At 43.1% G+C, this 16,417-nt stretch overlaps 1 protein-coding gene across 1 annotated transcript in view; it reads right to left on the reverse strand.

The window, feature by feature from the left end:
- LOC137424414 (lysine-specific demethylase 5C) overlaps window positions 1–16,417 on the reverse strand; it is a 192,450-nt gene that overhangs the window by 37,843 nt on the left and 138,190 nt on the right. The window contains exons 24-26 of the mRNA XM_068111843.2: window positions 10,165–10,308; window positions 6,234–6,803; window positions 3,283–3,352 (exon numbers count right to left, since the gene is read on the reverse strand). Coding sequence (XP_067967944.2) covers window positions 3,283–3,352; window positions 6,234–6,803; window positions 10,165–10,308 — 784 coding nt within the window. The remainder of the gene's footprint in view (window positions 1–3,282; window positions 3,353–6,233; window positions 6,804–10,164; window positions 10,309–16,417) is intronic.

A 16,417-nucleotide genomic window follows, 5' to 3' on the forward strand; every position in this document is an offset into this window, starting at 1 on the left:
TGATTATCAACGATCGTTTGATATAGGTGAATCAACAGAAAAATTACTTACTACATTATATAACAAGAAAAATTATGTTCTACACCAAAGAAATTTGCGACAATATTTATCAAAAGGTCTAAGAGTAGAGAAGATCCATAGGGTTCTAAAGTTCAATCAAAGTCATTGGTTAAAGGGGTACATTGATTTTAATACACAAAGAAGAACAGAGTCAAAAACAGATTTTGAGAAAGACTTTTATAAATTGATGAATAATGCGGTCTTTGGTAAGACTATGGAGAATGTGAGGAAAAGACAAAATATCAGACTATCAACATCTTGGGAACAAGCATCAAAATTAATTAATAGACCGAGTTTTACTCGAGCTGAGGTCTTTACTGAGAACTTTTGTGCGATCCATTTGATTAAAGAGAGTATTGAAATGAACAAACCTATTTATATTGGAACAACAATTCTTGATTTATCAAAGTCATTAATGTATGATTACTTTTATAATAACTTGAGGAAGAAATATCAAAATGATGTTAATCTACTTTATATGGATACAGATAGTTTTATTTTGAAAATTAATACCAACGATGTTTATTCAGACATGAAAAGAGACATTAATATCTATGACACGAGTAATTACAGTCCAGAGAGTGAGTTGTTCTCTTCTAAAAATAAAAAGGTGATTGGAAAGTTCAAGGATGAATTAGGAGGAAATGTTATGAGTGAATTTGTGGGATTGAGGTCAAAGGCTTATGCTTATAAATACATTGTGAATAACGTTGAAAAGACTGATAAGAAGTTAAAAGGTGTAAAGAAAAATGTTATTAAAGAAACAATAAACTTTAAGGATTATTATAACTGTTTAACAACAAAGAAAGAAGAGTTTAGAAAGATTAATGGAATAAGAAGTTATAAACATCAATTATATTCAGAAGAGATAAATAAGAAAGCATTGGGGGCTTTTGATGATAAGAGGTTTATTTTAGAAAATGGAATTGATAGTCTCCCTTATGGTTATATAAGTATATAAGTGATAAGATATATATATAAGTGATAAGATATATATAAGTGATAAGATATACATAAGTGATAAGATATATATAAGTGATAAGATATATATATGTGATAAGTTAAAAAGGGGGGGGGTTGGGGATTTTAACGGGCTACCGCCGCCTTTTTTACTATTATATAAATGATAGAACCAAGTATCAACCAGACTAAAGAGTGGAGGTGTAATCAACCTTGGTATATAAATGGAAAACATAATGAATGTGAAAAATATCAAATAGGTATAATTGAAAAGGCAACTGGTAAAAAAGTTCACAAAACAAATAAGAGAATTAATTTAAATACCGGTGAATTGGGTAAAAAAGATGGAAATATTTTTGAGTGGACGGAAAACTTTGATGGTTGTCAGGAAAATATATACTTTAATTTAAAAATGGTATGTGGCACTGGAGGCGCTCAAGCAAGAACATTGAGGGAGGTTTACCATTTTATCTTAGCTCAGTTAAAATATCTTAATAAAGAACCAAACTCAAACATATTTTTTGTTAATATATTAGATGGTGAAGAGAGTGGCAAGAGAATTAAATTATTTCCCACGCATAAACAAATATTTGTAGGGTCGTTGTTTGAGTGGGTTATATTCACCAGATGATATTAAGAGTAAAAGGTTAAAAGGTTCATAAGGTCAGAAGGATCACAGGTGTTTAAGTGGTCTAATGAATAAGGATAACATGTCAAAAGGTTAGAAGGTTCGTAAAGAACAGGGTGAGAGAAATATAGGTGTTTAGGGGCAATGAGGGAGGGAAAGAATTAATATGGAAGTGAATGGGTCAATGTTTGAGTGGGTCAAAGATTAATCTGCCAGATGATATGTAGAAGAAGGATGATAGGTCTATAAGAGAAAACAAATATTTGTAGTGTTTGAGTGGTCTAATGAACAACATTAAGGATAGGTACTACAGACAAAAGGTTCATAAAGATGAGGGTGGGAGAAATAGAGGTGTTTATGATTTTTGAAAAAGACAAAGGGGTAAATGACATTAGATAGGGATTTCCCATGTTAAACGGAGGTGTCCCAGAAGCAACATTATTACACTACTCGCGTGTAATGCCGGCCTACCTGTACGGTCTGGAAACGGTGGCACTGATAGAGAGACAACAACAGAGGCTGCAGATTTGCGGGAACAACTGAATCAGGAGGATTGTGGGAGTGAAGAGGGTGGATGGAAGGAGAATGGATGAACTGAGGGAGGAGATTGGTGTGCAGATTAACTTGACTAGGAGATTGGTGTAATGCTGGATGAGTTGAGCTAGACACTTGGCACCTATGTGGGGGGTGGGGGGGGGGGGTGGGGGGGGGGTGAGAGATGGAAAAGAATAGCAAAGAAAGTGGATAGGTTGAGGGAACAAGGTAGGAGGAAAAGAGGCAGACCTTGTTGAGATGTGAGGACTGTGTTAAGGGAGTTATCAGTAAGTTGGGCGTGGTTGGAGGGTGGAGAGAGTTGGCTGAGGTCAGAGGGAAGTGGAGGAGTATCGTGGTCAAGGCAGGGCAGAAGCTTGGTGCCATCGGACCTCATCCCTTATAAAGAGAAGAGGAGGAGAACTACAATGTGAGAGACTAAGGATGAGTTATGCGGTCGACTGAAACATTTTGGCGTGGTAAGTGATAAATCCCCGGGGGAGGTTAACATTGGTAACTTTGTCTTAAAGAGACTGGCGGAATTAACAACTCCGATGGGGGCGAGTAGATTATTTCTATTTTCGCAATTTTCCAGGGCTTTGACATGTTTTCCAGGAATTTTCAGAACTGGAAAATGTTTTTTCATTTTTTCCAGGAATTTCAAGGATTGTGCCAACCCTGAGCTGAGCAGTGCTATTGGTTAATCCTACAATACAAAATAAGACAACGTCTGCATGTCTGTTCTTATGGAATCAAAAGTGGCTTGGTTGACCTCCACCAAATTTTGCATTCGTGCTTGGGATACCCAGGGTCAGATCATGGGCATTAGATAAATCTACACCACCCCAATCAAATAAATCTGTGAGTGTGGTGAGACAACAAGTTGCAATTTTCAGCCATACACGTGGAATGATAAAGTAACCAACACCTGCCTTCATACCATATTTATCCTCTTACTCCTCATATATTTATGCTACATTTCACATGGAGCATGTGCTGCATTGAATGACATATATACATTTGGGGATATCTAGGATAACGGAAAGAGGACCCATCTTGACCAAAAAGTGTTTTCCCATGGCAGTATCATCATTAGTTCTTACATGGTGTCGATATTCTGCTTTGCAAGACAAAACTGGAGTCCTTGAAGTCGCTCTCACCATCGGATTGCACCTATGGAACAGGGAGAGGGGGAAGTTAAATGATACCAGTTTATCAAAAATAGTTTCACCTACAAAGGGTCCACACTAACAAAAGGACATTACTCTTTTTTGTTATAAAATGTTACTCAATTTCTTTGATTCTCGTATGCAAATGTCCTATTAAAGCAAAGGAAAAATTATTGTTTTCATTAAATGCCTTTTGCTCAACTTATGGGAGTAACAGTCTGTGGATGGAAATGGAAATACCAATGTAAAGTCACTTAGTAGGACGTTGGGCCACCACGTTGCGGCCAGCACGGCCTGTACGGGCCATGGCATAGAGTCCAGCATCTGCAATTCGGCACCATTCTTCCACAACAAAGTCAATCAAACTCTCACCTGTTTGATTTAGTTGGAAAACACTCTCAGGCATCGTTCCAGAATATCCCATAAATGCCTGATTGGGTTCAGATCTGGTGACTGAAAGTCCATGACATATGGACAACATCAGTGTCATGCTCAACAAAACATTGGGCGACCACACGTGCTCTGTGGATGGAGGGATTGTCATCCTGGAAGATACCCCTCCCGGCAGGAAAGAAATGCTTCAACCTATGGTAAAGATGATCACTCGGTACCATTCAGTAGCGATTGGTGGTGACGTTGCCTTCTAAGGGAATGACTGCACTCAAACCATACCAGGAAATGTGCCCCACAACATTACAGAACCACCAGAACCTTTGACTATTGGGACCAAGCACTCAGGGTTGTAGAGTTCTTTAGGTTGACGCCACACGTGCCTTCGTCTGTTTGGCAAGAACATGGTGAAGGATGATTCATCTGACCGTATCACATTTCTCCACTGCTCGGTAGTCCATTGCCTGTGCTCTTTGCATCACTGGGCTCGCAAACGCGCATTGCCAGGTGTGACGAGAGGTTGGTGCACTGCAAATCTAATATGGTTTTCTGCTCTGTTGAGTTCTCAGCAGACCGGTTTTGATGAAACTGGCTGCTCAGGCCCCAGGTTGAAATTCAGTCATTTGATCTGTAGTTTCTCACCTGCTTTGCCTTGCATTTTAAATTAATGCACGGATATCACAATCCTGGAGTATAAGTTTCCGCCCATTGTTGCCCTTTGCTGATGATGTCTTTTCATCAGAGTTCCATGCCGACATCACCTTGGACACCGTTGCTCGTGAAACATCAGCAAGTTAAACCGGCTTTGTCACTGAAGCTCCTGCCAAATGCACCCCAGCAATCAACCTTCTTTCAAAGTCACTGAGGTCTCCTCTTGCAGCCATAATTATAGGCAACAAGGTCCATGCAGCATCTTTATACGTGACCCAAAGCATACTGGGGTGCTATTTGCTTAATTAAGAAATGGGCCACACCTGTGTGGAAGTCATACAGATACAGATACATTGCTTTCAATATACTTGGCGTTCCTTATTTATCCAGGCGTTTCTGTTTTTGCCTCGTGTACATCACGGCTTGACCTGTGCATATACATGTATATGTATATACACTACTCACAATAAGTTAGGGATATTGGCAGGTTCTTTGGTGTGGTTGATTTTGTGTGTTAATTATGTTGAAAAAAGTTGGTGGTCCTCATTCTATGGTTATTAATGAGTGTGAAAAAACACAGCATTCTTGATTTCAATACCATAACCCTAACCCCTAAAAAAAAAAAATCAACTCTCCCACAATATCCCTAACTTATTGTGAGTAGTCTGTATATATATATATATATATTTAAAGGTGGGTAACTTGTAATGCTACTACATTGTGTTGTGCAGGCAAGCAACGTCATGCTTCCATGCATGCATTCTGCTGACATGTTCCCAACATAGTGTTGTGAACTGATACGAAGGCAAGCCGTCATGTGTCAGTACGTCACTCCCGACGCTTTATACCATGCCCGAATGGCGTCAATCCTGACGCGGCGACGTAGGTTTGCATCGCACGTGTTGCAGAAAATCCATCACTCGTGACGACACAAATTAAAATAGCATAACGACGTCTAACTCACAGTTATGTATTAGTAGTACCACCTTTAGAGGCCATTTTCCCCACAGAGCAGGGTTGGCCTTTTTCGGGTACCTTGGTCCCCTTTTTAAAGCAATGTTTTATGGCCGGATGCCCTTCCTGCCGCCAACCCTGTTGGTTGCCTCTTGCGACATGCAGGGAATTACCAGTGAGTTGGTGCTCAATTTGCCGACCTCAGAAAGATGACAGGCTGAGTCAACCCCGCTGGTGTTAATTCAGCGATCGACCGGGATTCGAACGCAGGATCCTAGGATCCCAAGCCGGCACCCTAACCGTTAAGCCAACACCAGGCTAACAGGAATAGCCTGGTGAGGTAGTGAGGACAGGAATCATACATGCAATGTAGCCTGGTCTTGGAGTGAAGAAATCATGGTTTATCAGAAAGACAAGGCATTGCCTAGTCAGGTGATCAAATTCTGTTAGACTCTGGCGCATCGTATATTTGAATGAAATCAACTTGTGATGCCGATATGGTCTCATTGATATGGTTATGGCTGATATGGCTGATAAAAATGGTCTCATTAGTGAGCAAGAGGAAGGAAGAGTCTCCGGTGTTTTTATCTTCTCACCATGGCAAGAGATCTGGCTTGTGATCAGGTTTCTGAGGGTCACATGATGACATTTACTTTTCTACTGCCGAATGAAATAACTGTCTGCTACATCTCACCTGTATAAAGAGAACCATACATTAAAAATGCCTTTCATTGACTTTTGACGATGGAGGGAATGGAAAACCCCCACACTACCCCTCCAACCAAAAACAATTATCACTCAAATTACAAATCATTGAACTTGAAATTTTAACATTTTCATTGTGAATCTACAGCAAGGACACACAATACTACGTCACGTTGCCAATTCACCTCGCCTTCCTCGAGTGTAGGGCAAACGTTTGCAAGAGTAGCAACATCGTGCAGCTTCGCAGCACTCCCTCCGAGGGCGCACGCCACCTCTGGACGGGCAAGCAATGCTCGTGCACGCTCCTTCCAATCCATGGCACGCTCCGTTGCACATTGGAGTGCTTCACCCTCTTCCAATCTGACCGGAAGCTTTTGCAGTGCAACTAATAGCGGCAGGATGGCCTCTAGGCGTGGACGCCGAGAACGCCGGCATCCCGGGCACAAGAACCGCAGGTCGCGCGCGTGCCAACCGGGTCCCATGGGTTCTGCCGAGACACGTGAGCAGCCGAATGGGGGCGCCACACACGTGCCCATGTGGAAGAGTTCTGCACAGAGCTCGCATGCGAGCAAGGTGCCCGAGGCTGCACGACGACACAAGCAGAAGTGCGGCGGAGCAGTAGAGGCTACAGGAGATGATGTTGGCACTTGTGGTTCAACTGTTGGGTCCTTCTCTACCAACTTAGCTGCATTTGTCCGTCGAAGATCTCGCATGCTGTCGACTTCCCTCTGTGAGGCCGTTTTGTATTCCTGGGCCTTCAAAAAACAAGGATAGGAAAAAAGGTTTATTTTACTTACGTTAATGTCAAAGTGAAGGGAAAATGGTGTAATCATACAAAAATACACCAATGGTGTGTGTGTGTGTGTGCATGTGCGTGTGCATGTGCAGGAGGTAATAAAGTATACATTAATGTCTATCAAAAATGAGCAGGCAATTGGTCTGTAAGAATGCAATTGGTCTCCAAAGGACTGGTCTGTAAAGAAACATATGGGCAATTCCCCTGGCGCTCACCTGATAGAATAAAGTAGTGTACTACACCGACTAAAGGTATTTTAAACCAATTTCAGTGGTTGCTAGAAGACAGGGCATCATGTAGAATCATACTAACATAATCATAAAACTTTAAACAAACAAACAAAAAAAATACCTTTTTTGGGGAGCCACCCCCCCCCCCTCCCCCAACTCCGTATACCTTTTCAGACCCCCATTTTTTTGAATCAATGCCTTGAACAAACATTGGCACATCACGGGTGATAAAGGTTATGGTGAAGTTTCATCGAAATTGTGTCTGTAGTTTCTGAGAAGAAAGCAAGTACCTACTTTGGGGGACAACCCCCACTCCCCCCCCCCCCTGCCCCGTATACCTCCTCAGACCCCAATTTTTTGGGCTTTATCAATAATACCCAATATATGACCCAATTTTTTTGGCTTTATCAATAATACCCAATATATGACCCAATTTTTTGGGCTTTATCAATAATACCCAATATATGACCCAATGTTTTTGGCTTTATCAATAATACCCAATATATGACCCCAATTTTTTTGGCTTTATCAATAATACCCAATATATGACCCAATTTTTTTGGCTTTATCAATAATACCCAATATATGACCCCAATTTTTTTGGCTTTATCAATAATACCCAATATATGACCCCAATTTTTTTGGCTTTATCAATAATACCCAATATATGACCCCAATTTTTTTGGCTTCATCAATAATACCCAATATATGACCCCAAATTTTTTGGCTTTATCAATAATACCCAATATATGACCCCAATTTTTTTGGCTTTATCAATAATACCCAATATATGACCCAATTTTTTTGGCTTTATCAATAATACCCAATATATGACCCAATTTTTTTGGCTTCATCAATAATACCCAATATATGACCCCAATTTTTTTGGCTTTATCAATAATACCCAATATATGACCCCAATTTTTTTGGCTTTATCAATAATACCCAATATATGACCCCAATTTTTTTGGCTTTATCAATAATACCCAATATATGACCCCAATTTTTTTGGCTTTATCAATAACTAGCAGAGGTACCCGGCTTTGCACGGGAGTGGGAGGAGGAGGGGAGGGGGAAGAGGAGGGGAGGGGAACGGGGGGGGAGGGGGGGAGGGGGAAGCGGGGGAGGAGGAGGGGAGGGGGAAGAGGAGGGGAGGGGGAATGGGGGGGGGAGGGGGAAGGGGGGGAGGGGGTGGAGGGGAAGGGGGGAGGGGAAGGGTGCGGGGGGTGCCCAGGGGAAGAAGGGCCCCTCCCCTCCCCCTCCCCCCCCGTTCCCCTCCCCCCCCTCCCCTCCCCCTTCCCCCTCCCCCTCCCCCTCTCCCCCTCCCCCTCCCCCCCTCCCATCCCCTTCCCCCTCGTTCCCCTCCCCTTCTCTTCCCCCTCCCCTCCTCCTCCCCCTTCACACCAGGGGGGTTGACTCAGCCTGTCATCCCACCGAGGTCGGAAGTCGGAACTCATTGTCGTCAAATAAATGTAGCCTGTATGTTTCACTCTTTGTCACATGCCGTTGGTCCCATGTCAATCGGATGAAGTTGAAAAATTAACGTTACGAAGGTTCTCTCGGACGTACTGATTCCGAATAATGAAGTTGAAAAATTAACGTTCCGAAATACGCTAATTACGCTAACAGAAGCGCTGGAGGGAGCACTGCGCTCCCTCCCTTAGATTCCCTCCCTCTTCTGCTAGCGCTAATTACGCGTAACACACTAATTTTAAAACCCGAAGTTTTTTTAATTTTAAGGTGTGCTGTAGTCAGAAGCGCTAGAAGCGCTGCGCTCCCTCCCTTCGAATCCCTCTCTCTTCTGCTAGTGCTAATAATACGCTAATTTTAAAACCCGAAATTTTTTAAATGTTTATGTCTCCGTGACATTCCTGGGACCATCCCGAGTCGAACAGTACTTTCCGCTCGCAAATCCGTCCACGGGTTCTCGAGATCTTAGAGATCATAGATAGATCAGGATACAGACACAGAGGCCAACTCTACTTTATATATATAGATACCCAATATATGACCCAATTTCTATGGCTTTATCAATAATACCCAATATATGACCCCAATTTTTTTGGCTCAAGGCCACGACTGTGTATATTTTCAATGTTTGTTAACTTTATCAATAAACACCATGTTTAGTCATTGATGTGAAACTTTGCCAGATTTAGTATGGTTGAGTAGTTTTTGAGTTGGGGTCTGAAAAGACCCCAGTTGGTAAGTTTAGGTAGTAAAATATGTTGGTAGGACTAGGGTTTTAAAGTAAGGCCGAGGATTGTAACCCTGCTAAACTATTCAAAGATTCCTGTGCTACCTCTGCAATCTCCTGTCAGGCCTTGTCAAATATGTAATACATTCAGGTAAATTCAAAACACCATTATTGAACAAAGAAAGGTACGTTAAAGTCACCTGTGTTCTAATAACCTTTCACAGCCAATCACAGACGAGACAAGACTGCCTCTGGCATTTATGAGAAAAACATTGCAGATACATTTATGGCCTAATGGTGCATTATTCCACAAAGCTAGGAAAGTGAAAGATTTGATGTGTCACGACCAGTATCACAGTAACGCGTTGCATTCCCTCAGATTCGCACAACGACCTTCGTGAGTTAAAATACACATAGTTTCGATGTTTAAATTAATTTAACATTCTATAACTCGATGTTTCTCGGCTCAGTGCATATTCCTCACCATACACATTTAAATTAACGTAAGTGATAAATTTCACGTTGTAATCATATTGTGGACAATTATTATAGTTGAACTGCCGGTGAAAATGCCCACCATGGTATGCTTGTTGTGGGTTGTTTACCCTTTGCCCTTACCCCCTCTCCACACCACAACAATACATGCCCGTTCTCCAGAATTCAAATTTCAGGTTGGGATAACAAGTTGCCTTGGGATAACAAGTGCATTGCCTTCTAGCTAAAATGGTGGCCTCCCCACTTCAGTAAAATTGTTTTTATACGATTAAATTCAGACACGTTGCGGTAAAAGGTCTCAACTCCCTGTTACATCATGGAATATTAGTAAGTTGATATCTGGGCTTCATTTCCCTTGTATTTTTATCAGAAGCACCTGTCATTGCAGCGTTACTTACAATCGTAGTGGGATCCCGTGCCTCACGAAGCAGTTCCTGCAAAACCTCGGTGGAACAAGCCTCATTGGTTGGTTCATTTGTAACCAATTTGTCCTGGGTGCAGCCCATTGCATAAATCCCAATGTCCATCCGTGGAGTCAAGACCTGGAATGTGTCAGCAAAAAAATAAAAAGTACAATGATCACCTGACCAATGGCAATAAGCCCCACCAGGAATGTCCCAATAACAACAACAACAACAACAACAACAACATGCATTTTAAAGGCCCTTTTCCCTGCTAGAGCGGGGGTTAGCCTTGTGGTCCCCATGACAATCTTCTCCATTTTGCCCTATTTTCTGCATCTCTCCTTGTTAACCCCCTTGCCCGCATTTCTTCTTCCACCATCTTTAGCCAAGTCTTTCTCGGTCTTCCCCGTCTTCTACTTCCTTCTACATTCATTTCCATCACTCTTCTCAACCAGTCACTTTCATCCTTCCTCAACACATGACCAAACCATCTCAACCTGTTCCTCTTCACAGCATCAATCACAGGCTCTATTCCCATCATCTTTCGCAATTCATCATTTGTCTTCCTCTCTCTCAACGATACTCCGCACATCCGTCGAACCATTCGCATTTCCACCCTTTCCAACCTTCGTTGCTGCTCTACGTTCATTACCCATGTCTCGCTCCCATAAATCATAACACTTCTCACACATGCAGCACACACCTTTCCCTTCAGCTTCAACGACACTCCCCTCATCATCAGCACGCCACTCAATTCCCGAAACTTCTTCCATGCACATCTCACTCGAGCAACCGTTGCCGAGTCTGATCTACCTTCTCCATTCAGCATGTCTCCGAGGTAGCAAAATGTTTTCACACCTTCCAGCTTCACGCCGTCTCCAAGATCCAACTCAACATTTCCTCCATCTGCAGCTCCCTCTGTGCACACCTTACATTTGAATGTAGCTGCCACACTGGTCAATGACCCTCTCAGACCACTACATTTTTGATGAACCCACTCAGCGCACATTGTACACTGAATGGAGTTCACTCCGACACCCTTCCTACACACAGCACAGGGCCACTTCCCAGTTCTTTCCACCTCACCACATGCTTTACCACTTGCCATCACCTTCGTCTTTCCGATATTCACCTTCAGACCTTTTGTCTCCATACATTCCTTCCACGTGTTCATCTTTTCCTTCAGTCCATCCATACTTTCCGCAATCAACACCAGATCATCTGCATACAACTCCCACGGTAAACCCTCCTTTACGTTCTGAGCCAGCACCTCCATCACAGCTACAAATAGTAGTGGACTTAGTACCGACCCCTGATGCACTCCCACCTTCACCTTAAACTCACCACTGTTCCCGTCCTTCGTCCTTACAGCTGTGCGCGCTCTTTTGTACATTGCCATCACTACTCTGATCAACCATTCCTCCACTCCTAACTTCCTCAATGCCCATGTCAATACTTTGCATGGAACCCGATCGAATGCTTTCTCCAGATCAACAAACCCAAGAAACAACTTCTTCCTCTTCTCCATGTACTTCTCCTGCAACTGCCTCACAATGAAAAGCGCGTCTGTCGTTCCTCTTCCTGGCATGAATCGAAACTGCATTTCGTCGATCTTCACTTTCTTCCTTATCCTCCTCTCCAACACCCTTTCCAATACCTTCATTCCATGCTCCAATAACTTTATCGCTCGGTACGAGCCACACTCCAGAGGGTCACCTTTCCCCTTGTATAGAGGGACGAGGGTACTCAGTTCCCAATCCACTGGAATGCGGCCTTCTTTCACCACCATATTACAGATCTCTGTCATTCTCTTCACACCCCAACTTCCTGCTGCCTTCAACATATCTCCCACAACTCCCGTCGGCCCTCCTGCTTTTCTACCCTTCATTGCTTTTATCGCTTCCTCAACTTCCTCCTCAGTTATCTTCTCTGCCGGTCCTAAAACTGGGTTACTCTCTATGTTGCCATCCCATTCATTCTCTGTATTCAACAGCATTTCCATATATCTTTTCCATCTTCCTGGGTCCCAATAACAAGCTATTAGCAGATATCCCCGCCTCCGCGCCCCCCCCCCCCCGGTTTTAAACCCTGGTCCCCAAAGACGCAACACCTGGGGCATGAACCATGGGTGAAGTCCAGTAAATCGTTACTTATTTAATGCTTTCCCCAATGTTGATTGCATATACTAAGTTTCATTAACAATTGCTTAACTAGAGCAAAGCTAGTGTGTCGCCAATATGCCTCTGCATAGTTCCACAACAGGTCGATGCCCTCGTTCACTGTCCTAAAAATAAACAAGTTTGATTTACATCCCTTCCGCTGTTTTCAAGTATCACATTTTCACCAGCCATGACAGGTTTCACATCGATCGGTGAAGCAGTTTCAGAGAAGGAATTAAAAAAAAAATCGGCTTTCAAGCTAATATGGCTGCCACACCACATGACATACGACCTTAAAAATGTACACTCTGCATATGTATGGGTGCGGAATCACGTTTGTGACGTTTCGTGCTGATCGGATAAGGTCCATTTTTCTATCCAAGATGGCAGCCAAACCACATTACCGACGACATCATCATTTTCAAACTACATGCACCAGTGGTGTTGCATGATATTTGTAAAATTTTGCATCAATAGGGTAAGCGGTTTCAGAGATATAATTATTTAATATCTTCCTTCAACCCAATATGGCTTGCACACCATGTGACCAATGATGTTTTCCTGATCATCTTTTAATCGCCATGCCGAGTGAATGACACACAAACTTTCGACTCAATCGATTTGGTGGTTTGGAAGATGTTTTTTTTAAGGTTTGAGGTTAAATCCAATATGGCTACCAAACCATGTGACCTATGATGTCATAAATTTAATATTTCAATACAAATGGGTCATCGATCATGTGAATGCAATTTCAGATATTTAGGATAAGGAATTCGATTAAAACATTTTTGGCTGGTATACCACTTTACAAATGATGTCATCATTATCATGCTTTTGTTCCCCATTTGGGATTACTTGACAATGTGCCAAGTTTCAAATTTTTCCATGAAGCGGTTCCCGAGAAATAATTTTTTAATTATTTGTGTTTAATCCAAGATGGCTGCTATACCACTAACCCAATGATGTCACAATTGTCATAAAAAAACATTCTGCATGGGTATTACACCAACCCTGAAAGTTTCGTCTCAATTGGACATGTGGTTGCTGAGAAAAACACGGTTTAGCCCGTACGGACAGACGGGCGTACGAACGGACGGACAACCCAAAAACATAATGCCTCCGGCAACCTTTGGGGGCGGAGGTATAAAAATGTACCCAAAATTACATTTTTCAATATTTGACCTTTTGACTCTGCCCAGGGGGCACTCACTGTTATTGCACATTCTTGCCATGTGGTGATCATAACTACCAAGTTTGGTGAATTTCTACCCAACCGTTTAGGGGGAGATAGTGTGACGGACAGACAGAGCTCATTACAATATCCCCCCATTTAAAAAAAAAGCTTGGGGATAATAAACATCCAACAGTAGGAGACTTTTTACCAAACTTTTTTTATTGCAAAACCTGTAGCAATACGAGTTGAATGCTGAAATGATGTGTCATGATACATAGATTGTGTTACGGTTTTTAGAACCTTCACTTTGTAAAATAATAATTCTTGTAAATATCCCCCTTTGTAAAGGTCGCACCCTAGTTATATTAGGCCATGTACAACACGTAGGACACCATAGATTCTTCTTTAGTTATTTCATTAGTCTATGTTTCAGTTAAGGATCTGTTTCCAATAGTTTGACTCTGCGTTGTATTAATCAAATAAGATAGGCCCATTCAATTATCCCCAATCATCTCTCTCTCTCCAAGGTGCCAGTAGCCGTATTGCAGCGTTCGCTGCCCTTTTTGGTTTGTTTGCTGGCCCCAAGCCGCCATTACGCACACGGTCAGAGTGGGAGAAAAAGGGAGGAGCGGCCCGGAACATAGGCGTGGCTCCATCGACGCGTCACGAGGGGAGGTACCGATGAACCCTTGTGACCAATCCGGGCCGAGGCGTGTTCACGGGTAGGCAAAGCAAAGCGGACGCGGCTTGATACGCGAGGCTTCCAATAAAAGCGGGAGCGCAAAGCCGTTTCACGGAGAGACCGAGGGAGATGAACGAGATCGGCAGAGGCGGCGAACTTAAGAACATTGCGCAGAGGATCGTTTGGGACGATCGTTGTCAATACGAACTGCTGTGGTCTTGAGAGCGTTCGGTTCGCTATACGTGCATTCATCCCAGCCCCTCGCGTTTGTGAGGTCCGGTCGCGCGCCACCGGCGTCAAGCCGCCAGCCGTCCTTCACCTGCGGACACAGAACCTGGACCATCCTCTCGCCTGGAACCATCCACCTGGACCTTCCTCCCCTATCAGCTACCTTTCGTTTGAGTCTGTTTGTATTGTCATGGGCGTGTTATATAAGTGTCTAAGGTTGCCCTATGTCCTTTTGTTTCCTCTTCTTGTACATTCCCTTCTTTCGTTTCCTATTTTAGATGGTAATAAATCATATTTGTTCTTCCTTTACCCTTCGTATTCTTTGCTTCCTTTCGTCCGATCGTCTTAGTCTTTTCCCCATTGAGTACCTGTGGCACGATTTGGCCAACCGCTATAATCGGGTTTAGTCCCTTTGTTAACGGCTCGAGCTGCGGGTTGCTAAACCGCTCTGCAATCTTCCATCTTGTCAGCGGCTCGGGCGGGGCTCATTTCCTCGCTTACCGGAAGGCGCTGGTAATTAGGTAATAGGAACAATTGGCCGACCACCCTATTCAGCGCTGACCGGAAGTGACGTCATAGCTCCAGGACCGGAGACGGCCAGCTTAATAGACGAGGGGATTAACCCCCCCCCCCCGCCCTCGGTAAGGGGAGTGCCGTACTCCAAGATCCGTAACAATATATATATATATATATATATATATATATATATATATATATATATATATAAATATACAGTGGTACCTCGGCTTACGAGTTTAATCCGTTCCGTGACGGAGCTCGTAAGCCAAATCGCTCGTAAGTCAAAGCAAATTTTCCCATTCAAATGCATTGAAATGCTATTAATCCGTTCCAGCCTCAAAAAAAAAAACACCAATTTTTTTTGTTAGGTGCTTTTAAATAACAAAAATGTACTTTATAAATAACAAATAATGTATAAACAAGCACGACCTCGTATATACTGTACATAATACAAGAGAATGTAAAGAAATAAACTGGTTTTATTAAGCAGAGGAGAAGAGCATGCCAGGTGAGGTGTGCGTGTTGTCGACTTGGCGAGGCAGTACGATCGTACTCCTTCTACGATATGTACGATTTTGAAGCAGAAGGAGTCCATAAAGGCTATAACGCCAGCCAAGGGCGTTACGATTATTTCAAAGCTCCGGACCTCTATCCATGAAGATATGGAGAAGTTGTTGTTTGTGTGGTTGAAGGAGAAGCAGCTCGCAGGAGATACCGTGACCGAGAGCATCATGTGTTTGAAAAGATTGAAACTCGGATATCGAGCACGGACCACGAGGTGTTTTTTCTTTTTTCTTAATCTCGGTTTCAGTGAACTTTTGCTCTGTGCTCACGTGTACTGTACCTGTACCTGTAATGGTACGTCAGAGGATGGCACCTGTTGTCATCATATTAAGTGCAAGATGTTCTGCATCGTAAGTTGGTACACCGTGGTCTTTCGGCGGTGTTTAAGCCGGCCGTCTTGGCTTCTGTCACCATTGGCATTGAGTCTTTCGATGTAGGTAGGTCGTTGTGTGCCGGTGCCTTGGCCGAATTCCTTCATTGCTGCATTGTTAGCTCACCTGGTTTTTTATACCACATCTTTGGTTATCGGATCAGCGAATGACGTCATCTCCAAAGTATGGCTTATTCTCACTTGTCTTGGACGATCTTCTACTTCTAGCCTTCCACCGTGCATTTGGTGTCCACTGTACTTACTGTACAGTGCCTGGTAAAATTGATGTAATGGGTTTTTGACCGTCAACGCCATGAACCGTCATGAACCGTCATGAACCGTCATGAACCGTCAACGCCATGAACCGCTAACACTCAAAAGCCCATTTATCGCGCCTTATAAAGCAAAACGCAAACCGAAAGCCATGCCTCTCAAGCGAGGCGTGCTTCCGTGGTCACGTGATCCACAGGTGTAGCTCATTATACCCGCACGCGCGACACGCTTTGGCGGTCACGTGACCAGCCACTCTGGAGGCGGGGATCCCCGCCGAT

Source organism: Myxine glutinosa, chromosome 4, assembly GCF_964187855.1.
Source record: "Myxine glutinosa chromosome 4, kmMyxGlut1.1, whole genome shotgun sequence".
Taxonomy (NCBI): Eukaryota; Metazoa; Chordata; class Myxini; order Myxiniformes; family Myxinidae; genus Myxine; species Myxine glutinosa.